The sequence below is a fragment of the Halichondria panicea genome, chromosome 14 (genome assembly GCF_963675165.1).
Source record: "Halichondria panicea chromosome 14, odHalPani1.1, whole genome shotgun sequence".
In the NCBI taxonomy this organism is placed as follows: Eukaryota; Metazoa; Porifera; class Demospongiae; order Suberitida; family Halichondriidae; genus Halichondria; species Halichondria panicea.
This window is the reverse complement of record NC_087390.1, coordinates 1,343,187-1,353,894: the sequence shown is the minus strand read 5'-3', so window position 1 is coordinate 1,353,894 and position 10,708 is coordinate 1,343,187. Positions and strand designations below refer to the sequence as shown.

The 10,708-nt window shown below is 39.0% G+C and overlaps 1 protein-coding gene and 1 long non-coding RNA gene across 9 annotated transcripts; one reads left to right on the top strand and one right to left on the bottom strand.

Annotated features, from left to right (window-relative positions):
• The first annotated feature begins 2,790 nt into the window (after positions 1-2,790).
• Positions 2,791-7,646, top strand: LOC135347373 (uncharacterized). 8 transcript variants are annotated; one of them, XR_010398346.1, is made up of 8 exons: positions 2,791-3,026; positions 3,314-3,400; positions 4,153-4,284; positions 4,765-4,851; positions 5,294-5,369; positions 6,186-6,272; positions 6,793-6,892; positions 7,459-7,646. It is a non-coding gene; the product is annotated as an uncharacterized LOC135347373 (long non-coding RNA). The 8 variants fall into 8 exon arrangements; XR_010398343.1 differs by having other exon boundaries at positions 2,792-3,400; XR_010398345.1 differs by lacking the exons at positions 2,791-3,026; positions 3,314-3,400 and having other exon boundaries at positions 3,415-4,284; positions 5,294-5,381.
• An 18-nt stretch (positions 7,647-7,664) lies between these two features.
• On the bottom strand, positions 7,665-10,670 carry LOC135347355 (uncharacterized). The gene is made up of 4 exons (XM_064545315.1): positions 10,516-10,670; positions 10,157-10,462; positions 8,006-10,102; positions 7,665-7,915 (listed from the first exon to the last, which is right to left on the bottom strand). Exons 1-4 carry the CDS (start codon positions 10,526-10,528, stop codon positions 7,875-7,877), a joined length of 2,457 nt encoding a protein of 818 aa, XP_064401385.1. The 5' UTR covers positions 10,529-10,670; the 3' UTR covers positions 7,665-7,874.
• Positions 10,671-10,708: the final 38 nt, after the last annotated feature.

The window sequence follows — 10,708 nt, the reverse complement described above, 5'->3', positions numbered from 1 at the left end:
CGCAATTGATTGATATACTAGTAGCAATGTCAGATCGATTTTAATATTTGCTATTTCTAACTCCTATGTATTACTATCTCTTTTGAAAACTCTAGGCAAACCAGAAAAACTTTACTGCACTGGATTTGGTCAAGCAAATGCAGAGATACAGCGTTTTGAAGAACACTAGTCAGGGAAAAATTCGTACAAAAATTTACCGCATTTTAATGTACTTGGGAGGGACTTATGAAATTTGTTGTTAATACCGGAAATGATCTTAAAGTTAGCATATCTGCTGAACCGCTTGGTCTATTCTCTTTTAAAAAAGTATGAAATGGACACTCAGGACTCAGGAGTTAACATTATAACCATTTGATATCTATTATGAAGTTTATAATGTTTCTGTAATGTATATCTTTATGATGTCCCTATAATAGTATGATGTCTCCTGCTTCAGACAGTTCTTTTGGATTTAAAGTAACCATGCTATCTTTTCAGTATATTGTATCATGTTTCAGAACTCTCATCAATGTCCACCTTACGCTTGTATCTGTTTCTTGATCTTTATAAGCAACTTTTCTGTCAATTTCATTTGGTCTAAATAATTCGTTTTTAGTGTGATGTAGATTTAAGGCTATACAACTATAAATCTATGATACAACTCTGTTGACAGCTTCTAATTAATACAGTAGATTACTCTTGTCTTTTTTGTGTGCAAATTGAATCAGTTCTTGCAATTTAATAGTTTTGGTAGATTACATTGTTGTCCCTGGAATTCTCTCCAATCTTTCTTGTTTCTTTTCAACAGAGGCTTTCAGATTGCTTCAATAATTACTTTCAGTAACTTCTAAGAACTTCTAAGAAATAAATACAGCTATTGGTACACTTGGCTTGATTTTACTGCATTTCTATTCTCAGCTCCACCCATCTATCCATGCAATATGTGATTCCGCAAGAAATAAAAGCTTATTGTAGCAACTTTTTGCATAATCTGGAGAGAGTTAGAGATGAAAGACATGCTCACTTGTGTTTTTGTTCATTTTCATGTTTGGTTGCCAAAATGATGATCACCTTTGAGAAAAAATCACACACAAAACAAGCATTAAATGCTAAAATCATAAAAAACTGTTATAAAAATCAAATTCTACGCTATTTTTTACCCCTGGGAACAGCTGTTGTTTGCTAGACTCTTCCAGGGCTTGCGGAAAGCCCTTCTTGTTCACTCACTTTCTGGTCCCGTTTTTTACCATTGAATTATTTTCGCTTTTATAACGGTTAGGCAAACTTGTTACTGTACGAAAATACGCCCACGCACTACTTCCGGTCTGACATCTCTAACAGGAGTGCCTGGGGTGCTTCTCACAGGGATCTTGGAGACAGGATCCCTATGAGGAGCACCCTAGGCACTCCTGTCTCCAAGATCCCTGTGAGAAGCACCCCAGGCACTCCTGTCTCTGTGATAAAGCTGCAACATGGAATTGTTTAGTTCAGAGTGTCTCCAACATGAAGAACATCAATGACACTAACAGTCTCAGCTTCTAGCACCCCTTTATTTGTATGGTTGCTCTGTGTCTGCAAGAATTGCCTGTCACTCATACTAGAGTACTGTTCTGTGTGTCCCAATATGTAGAGGTTATAAAGAAAGAAAAGATGAATCGTTCAAAGAATGTAATTAAAAGGTCGCGATAATTAGCTAATTAGAGCTAAGGTTAATCGTGTCCTCCCTCCTCTGCCGCCACTGTGTTTGTTTTTTATTTTATTATTATGTGAACTTTACAGCTATGCACAAAAGAAATTAAGTGAAAATTATTGGGTGAGAGGAAATAGCTGACAGACTTACTCCAACATTGGAGCAGCTGATGTATATTATATAATCTATAGAGTGATAAGTATAGTTAACAGAGGATCCTATATATGACATTTAGAGCATGGGCAAACCATATGAAATGAACATAAGTTATTTGTGTCAAAGTTTTCTAGAAAATCTGACACTAAAAAGTCCGAAGTCTTTTTCTTGATTGTTCCTAGAGATGAATCTAGATTTATTAAATTCGACGGCAATTTATTCCATACTTTTGCAATTCTAATGAAGTAGAAGTGTCTTGAATAGTTATTTCTAGCAAATTTAATTTGAAGGGAATGGCCTGAGCAGCCTGCCCTGGTTTTGGATGAAGTGAAAGATACTAGTTCTCTTATATCGTCCGACTGCTGCTGCATACATTTCACAATAAACATGATATCTTGCAGTTCAAACCATCTCATGAGGGGCAATAACTTTAATTTGCAGAGTCTTGCTTTGTAGTCTGATACATAATCATTAAGGATATATTTTGTGGCTCTGCGTTGCACTTTTTCTAGTGACTTGATATCCTTTATTAATTTAGGTCTCCACAACTGCGAGCAATATGTTAAGTGAGTTCTGACAAGAGACAGATATAATTGTTTCTTTAAATTAGTTGAATAGTTTGTTGGAATGATCCTTCTAATAAGATTGAGTGACATGTAAGCCTTTCCACATATTTTACTATGCTGTTGAGACCATGAGAGATCTTGCGTAACTGTTATCCCTAAATCACGATAAGAATTGACTTGTTCTATGGTGTTATCCTGAACAGAGTAATGACTAGTTTTTTCAGTTTGCTTCAACGATAGTTCGCCTAACCGTTATAAAAGCGAAAACTCGGCCTGGGATCGAGGCTAGCAAAAGCTAAGAAAAGCTTGAACTTGCACGTGGCAGCTAGCAAACTACACGCGGCCTTTATTCGAGGTACCTTCCGTATTTACAACTGAGTTGATCCCGTACCAAGAACAATAGAAAAGGGTCACTACAATAGAAAGCTAGAATTGTGACTGGTTTGTTGTCCCTGGCCCTGGTTAGCTGACTGTGATCTGGGATCCATGCAGGAGCCATACTTCTCTGAGACTCCAGGATTCCACAGTTTCAGTGCATAGATATCTATATGCCACTAAAACTCTGTTCCTCTAATGTTTCAGCATGCCTCCGGTCTGGTTTAGTTTTATTGTTCCTCAATTTCTGTGCTACGCCGGTTTAGTTTTATTGTTCCTCAATTTCTGTGCTACGACAGTTAAGTCATACATGATAACATCACTACATGCACTGTATTATATCACTCTTCTGTAATTATGTCACCAGCCGAGGGTTTGCACTTTAGTGCTCTAGTTATAATCCTAGATTTGTTTTTGCGTGGTGCTGAATTAAGAGGTTGCTGCATGTATACCAGGATGACTATGAATCGTTATCCACTCCTGCTATGGACAGCATGACAACAATGCCTGTCATTCACTCCTCTCTGTGTGTCTCCATCATGCACAGGTTGCCCTCTCCCGCAAGCCTCCCCACATCCAGTCAGCTCATAGGGTCAGCGGACTCATGCTAGCCAACCAAACCAGCAAGGCATCAGTGAGTGCTCCATATGTTACGTGTGTCGTACAAACATAGCCTTGGTAGATTATGCGTTTTCCCCTTGTGTTGGATGTTTGCTTACATCTGATCATGGTTGTGGGTGGCCTATATAGACACCTGGGAATGGTATAAGTGAATACTCATAGGAACATATACAAATTTGAAGAATGTGGGGGTTTATAAAGCGCATGACCAACAGGTGTTCAATTTAAGCTTATTCATCTGCCACATATATTGATTTCCCAACTGTGTACACACACCAAACCTATACGGTAGTGTGTGTGTGTGTGTGTAGTCAGGCTGCTACAGCTGCTCAAGGATCAATCAAGTGCAAGTCTATATAGGCTTCTAGTCATGTTTTCTTGGGTGGATTTGCAAATATCGCTTGGTTCTTGAGTTATGCCTACTTGGAGTGCCATGGCAGCTTTTTCAGAAGAGTGCATAGAAAAACTTGTCCATGGAGTGTTGCTACTCTACTTAGTAGTTAGCTCTGCCACTAGAACGCTAGCTGCAAGAGCTGCAAAGCTGCGCTTACACGTAGCTGCTTCATGCAGCAGCCAGTAATTGTATGGACTTCGAATTCTTTTTAGCAACGATCATGGTCGATCAATGTAAATTTACTAGCTACATGTAGATGTAGTAGCTCATGTCTGTCATATAGCTTTGGTGCCTCCATCGAGGCATCAGCATCCGCGGTGCTTTGATTATAGTTCCCCCACACACACCCACACACACACACACACACACAGTGATGGTCCTGCTAGTGTCCCCGTACGTGGAGCACCACTGTCTACGAGAGAGGACCCTCACCTACCTCTCTAAACAGTACCCCTGGGTGCTCAGAAAGGCTACCTCAATGTGGATCTTCATCAAGACTATCAGTAAGTCAAACAACTTTGTTTGCTACTTCAACTAGAGCCGTGGAGGTACGTACATGTATATGGATGAATTATGAATTTATCGAGGTGCTTTGATTCCAGGCGTATATAATGGCCAACAGTTTGTTCCCCAAAGATGTCCATTATAAAGAAGTCCCAATTTTGTAGCCTAGTTCACTAGCATTGTATCCCATGTGTACATGTGTACTGTAGTTACACGTACGTATATAAGAGATTTTAACTTTGTGTCCTTACTGTTTGTTATGATAATCATAACTACATGATTGTACAGTTTTTGTTTATACTGACAAAACATTGCTAGTAGTATGATTGTACATAATTATAATCCTAGATTTGTTTTTGTGTGGTGCTGAATTAAGAGGTTGCATGTACCAGGATGACTATGAATCCACTCATGCTATGGACAGTATGACAACAACGCCTGTCATTCACTCTTCTCTGTGTGTCTCCATGCATACACAGGTTGCCCTCTCCCGCAAGCCTCCTCACATCCAGTCAGCTCATAGGGTCAGTGGACTCATGCTCGCCAACCACACCAGCATGGCATCAGTGAGTATTCAATATGTTACTTGTGTCGTACAAACATAGCCTTGGTAGATTATGCGTTTCCCCCTTGTATTGGATATTTTGCTTACATGTGATCATGGTTGTGGGTGGCCTATAGACACCCGGGAATGAATACATATAGGTGTAAGTGAATAGTTAATTCATAGGAATACAAATTGAAGAATGTGGGTTCATAAAGCGCATGACCAACAGGTGTTCAATTTAAGCTATTCATCTGTTATTCCCACATAATAATGATCACCTAACACCCATGCATGGTTGTATTCACAGGGAAATGTGACAGTGTAGCCACAATTGTACTATATCTGCTATCATTCTACCAACGTAATTTTAAAATGGACTGTTAAATTCAAAGTTCCACTGTACACACACACACACACACACACACACACACACACCCACACACACGTTTGGTTATTTGCAGCCAGTTGTGGACAGCTTGACAAGCTGAGAAAGATTTCTCGGATTAATTCAAGAAATAGCTGGATGACTCACGAAGGGTAGTCCAAGAGGTCACCATAATTAAAAGATCTGCATGTAATGAAGTTAATATAGTTATCGCCAATGCATAGTGACCACCTTTATCTGCTTTCCCTACCCACTAAGATTTATTATTTATTTCTTGAGTATTTTACCATCCCCTATCCTCATTTTAACTTCTGCTCCTTATTACCCGAGGCGCGCGTGGGCGGCCACGGATATAGTACCGTATAGCTGGTAATTTTCGTGGGGCAAAATATTCGTGGTTTTCGTGGTTGAAGGTCTGACCACGAATATTTTACCCATGAATGAAGCGACCTTGCCTACCTTTACCTACAATCCAAGCAGCAACCACGAAAATATTATCCACGAAATGTCTCAATATTGCTAAACCACGAATATTTTGTCCCCCGAAAATTACCCGCTATACGGTAGTCTGTTGGTTTGTTTGGTTTGTCTGTTTGTTTGTCTGTTTGTAATGTTAGGGTCTGCTCACCTGGCTGCCACAGCACTGCATTTATAGCATGGATAGCCCTTACACAATAAGTTATTAGTTTTAACAATAGTAGTGGATCTATATTCAGTTAGCTTATATGATTGCGCTGGCACTGCTGTTATCACTTAAGCAAGGCGTGGTCTATCTATTCGATATCAGGCATATTTAGGCCTCCCTCTGGAACCAAGGTGTCCGGATAATCAAGGTTCTACTGTAGTAGTATAAATATAATTGTGCGTATTATAGTGCTAAAGTAAGAAATTGCTGCATTTTATTGTACAAGGGGATGACTTAATCCACTCATGATGACATCACAACATTTCATTATCTGTGCGTACAGGTTGCCCTCTCCCGCAAGCCTCCCCACATCCAGTCAGCTCATAGGGTCAGTGGACTCATGCTCGCCAACCACACCAGCATGGCCTCAGTGAGTATACTCAACATGTGTTGTTAGCACAGTTGGCCTTAGCAGATTATGCGGTTCTCCCTTGCACATGCATTATACATGTGATCATGGTTGCGGGTGGCCTGTACACACTTGGAATGGTATATAAGTTGATTCATAGGAAAAGAATGTGGGTTCATAAAGCGCATGACCAACAGGTGTTCAATTTAAGCTATTCATCTGTTATTCCCACATAATAATGATCACCCAACACCCATGCATGGTTGTATTCACAGGGAAATGTGACAGTAGCCACAATTGTACTATATTATCTGCTATTTCTACCAGTGTAATTTTTATGAAATGGGAATGGATTTGACGCACCTCATGCAGTAACAGGACACTGTCCATTGACATTATTTGGTCTTTAAGTTCAAAGTTCCACTGTATAGTGTGTTGAGAGTATAATTATAGTGTTGCACTTCGCACCCATGCACCCATGCATAAGTTGAAATGTATATAGCCCTAAACCAACCCCCCACCACCCACACACTAGTTGCAGCCAGCTTGATGACTCACGGAGGGTGGTCCAAGAGGTCATTGATGAGTACAGAGCCTCCACTGAGCCAGACTACATCACCAGGGGAACATCAATAGGACTTGTAAGATTATCACTATTGTTCTACAAATTCGAGTTCTCAATTATTTTATATTCCATTCCACTCGAGCTACGCCAAAAGTATACAAAGTCTAAAATTAATGGCTGCATGCATCAGTGTACTAGTACAGAGCTAACTACTAAGTAGAGTAGCAACACTCCATGGACAAGTTTTTCTACGCAATCCTCTGAAAAGGCTGCGAGGGCATTCCAAGTAAGCAAAACTAGGCATAACTAACTCGAGAACCAAGCATTATTTTGCAAATCCACGAATTAAGAAAATATGGCTGGAAGCCTACATGTTTATATATCCACTGTCTCAATAGCAGTTAAAGCAGTCACTGTCCATGAAAGTGTCAAACACTTATTTTTGTTTCCACATGCATGCATGCATACACTATAAATACTCAGCATCAGATGCCAACCATGAAAATAATCTTAAGTGCATGAGCATTCCGTTTGAGCTAGATATACCTTTTACACATGCACCAATTACTCTATCTCTGCGCACTGCGCACGCACAGGGTAATTATGATGTGTCACAGCAATTATAACTTCTTTTCCATGCAGAGTGCATGGTGCCACGCCCCAAGATTCTGCTATGACTTACAAAATGAACATTTCCACTACAAAGTTATAACTCTTGTCTAATCTTATTGTTTGAGTGTGCATCCAGCTTTCACATCGCTGTATGTGACTATAGACAATACTGTATACAAATGTAACTGCATGCATGCACATCATTAGTTCTGATTAATACTATAGTAATTTACACGTTCAGAGAAACATCTTTTATAATTATATTAAAGAGTTCAACCTGTAATAAGTATGCGGGTATATCGGTTATTAATGGGCATGCATAGAATTATATGGCTGTAAATGTACATGCATACATTGTGTGGTACACAAAATAATTCTCCTATAATTACACGCACAATTATAAAATTAATTATAATAAGTCACTTAAAAGTACAGTTTGGCTAATATTAGCGCCGGCGTCCTTTGGATGGCTTTGGTTTTTTGGGAGCTATAAAATAAGGAATAAACAGTGAATATACATGGATGTCAGTTCAAAAACAACTTGTCGGTATTATCACAATCCCATGCATGCACTTACCAGGCTCCTTGATTGATGATGATGCCTCTTCATGTGCCCTTTTTTTCCTGGTAGGAGACACTGAGTCACAAAGTTTTCTATCAGCATCTATAAGTGCTTGGAATGTATTCTTGAATTTCGTAATTCTATTCTTGGAATTTTGAAGATCTTCCTCTGTTGCTTCTAGCTCGTTCTTTTTCAATTGAATTGGCTCTTTTAATAGCTTCTGTAGCTCACACGTAAGTGCTTGAGATAACTTGCTAGCTACATCTTTCAAGATCTTCAGTAGAGAATTCTGAACATGGCTTGAACAAAATAAAGCAAGCTGTTTAAATGATGTATTAAGGCTCTCAAAATCTATTTCAAACACCTTTTCGTTGTAATCAACCACCTTAGAATAGTCGATTGTCGTAGAAAAAAAGAAGAAATACCGGAATTCTTTGCTTGCTGTGACGTTTTTCTGCCTTTTCCTCGTGGAAGGTCTGATAGCAGGTCGAATAGCTTCATCACTGATAGCTGTGCATTCCACAAAGTCTGGTTGCTCGACAGATGGAAATATAAGGGTGTCTAGTAGTTTGTTTGGATCCACACCATTAAAGTCAAGGAGGTCAGTGAGCTGTTGTATGACTAAATCTTGCTGGAGACCTTTTAGTATCGATTTAAATTTTATGGATAAGATCTCTTTCATTTCTGCAATACCAACAATCCAAGTGTCGTTGACCTTGTCTTCTGCGCTTTTAAGCATGGTTTGTCGAGTACGCTCTACACACTGCAATACATATTTTTCATTATCATGCTCTTTTTTGAGACTTATTGAATTGAAGAAAGCTTGTGTGCTGATATCATTCACAAGTTTTGAAGTAATTGTATTCAATTTAAAAGCAAAAGATTGAGCTACCATTTTTGGGAAAGAAGTTTTAAACTCGCAAGTGTTTTGTAAAAATTGACCAGCTGTTTTCACCTGAGCTCTTTGTTCCTCTACACTTTTCTCCTTTCCTTGTATATCAAGTTCTTGTTTTTTCTGGGTAATGGCTGCTTCCATCTTTGAAATTTCCCCACGACAATCGTCCACAGCACTCTCCAAAAGAATTTCGGAACCATTAACACAGAGTGCCCACTGAAGCTTTGTTTTAACTTCTTGGAATCCACTAAATTTCTCAAGAACCTCAGCTAGTTTCTTCACATTTTCTTTTGTGTACTTTTCCAAAGAACCAACGGTATCACATTCGGGTGTTAATCGTAAATCATAATACTTTTTGCCATACATGTCTTTGGTTACAGCAGAAGGATCTCGTAGCCATTTTTGTGCTTCTTGTGCATATGTAGCGCTAAAGCATACCGTTTGCTCTATTGATATTCCAATTTGCTTAGCCATTTCCATTTGAAGTTTTTCGGGAGTCCAGGAAAATGTATTCCCATCATAGCACAGGTCGTATTTGTTGATGAGCACTAGTATTCTGTTTTGTTTTTCCATCAGGCCAGGATGCGATGTTTTTATATCCTCAATAAGCTTAGTCACTTCACCCTTAGATACGTCATCAGCACTGACAACAAGTATGATGGCTGCTAGGCTTTTTAAAGCTGTTTTCGTTGCAGTAGTTGTTTTCTGGCTAGTAAATATCTCACTAGTGCCAGGCATATCAAGAATTTCAGGAGCCAAAGAGTGTCCAATTTCTGATAAAATAGCAACAGATGCATGGAGAATAAGTTCAGAGTACTGAATCTCACCCTTGCGATCATCAGTATTCAGTTTCGCAAGAAATGATTCGATAGGCTCAACGCCTGATGCAAGACGAACTAAGCCATCGGTAGATTTTTTTCTCCCAAAAAGTTCTCCATTTGGAGATGTTGGATTATGTACAATTCGGATTGAGCTGACCGTCTGCCTTTGAAACGATGATGGAAGAAAACGCGAACCTATAAAGGAATTAGCAGTTGTGCTTTTTCCAGCATTAGTTAAGCCAACAAGTCCTATTTGGACTTTGCCAGATGTTAATGCTGAAGAGATTCTTTCGAGCTCTCGAGAATGAGTGGACGTTTCAAGCTCCTTAGCTATCGATATAACCTCTTTAATCACGTTGTTGGTATTCTTGACTTTCTCCTTTACTGACTCATTGCCTGCATGCACATGCATGATGATGTAGTATAATGACAACAATGCTATAAACTTACAAATTTTGAAGTGAGTATTCCGGAGAGTTGTTAAGAGATCACTGTGGAGGATCTTGTTTTCTTCTAGCACAGAAATAAAATCAGAATACCTATTTCGATAGGCTTTAACACGTTCTGATATAGCTGTATACAGTGTGTTTCCCTTTTCCATTTTTGTGCTACGTAGTGTACGTATTTCTGCCATAACTTCTGCAGAAATAAGTCCTTTGCCAAAAAGAGATTGAGCGATGTTCAATGGGTCGCTGGAGAGTCTTCCACACACTTCCTTGCGGCACTTCTTCAGAGTGTTATAACCATGGTTAGAATCTATATTCAAATTCAAATTATAATTAACATAAAACGATATCCATGCAAGATACCTTGACTCGCCATGATTCTTTTCACTGTATAGCTACTGGACAAAGTAAGAATGACAAAATAAGAAACAGAATGAAACTGTCCACTGAGTTTGTTGCAAAATTAAATAATCAATAATAATGAGTTTTTATGCCTAAATGCAGCCTTTATATACTGCATGTCACAACTCTGTCATGATATCCAATCAATCAGCTT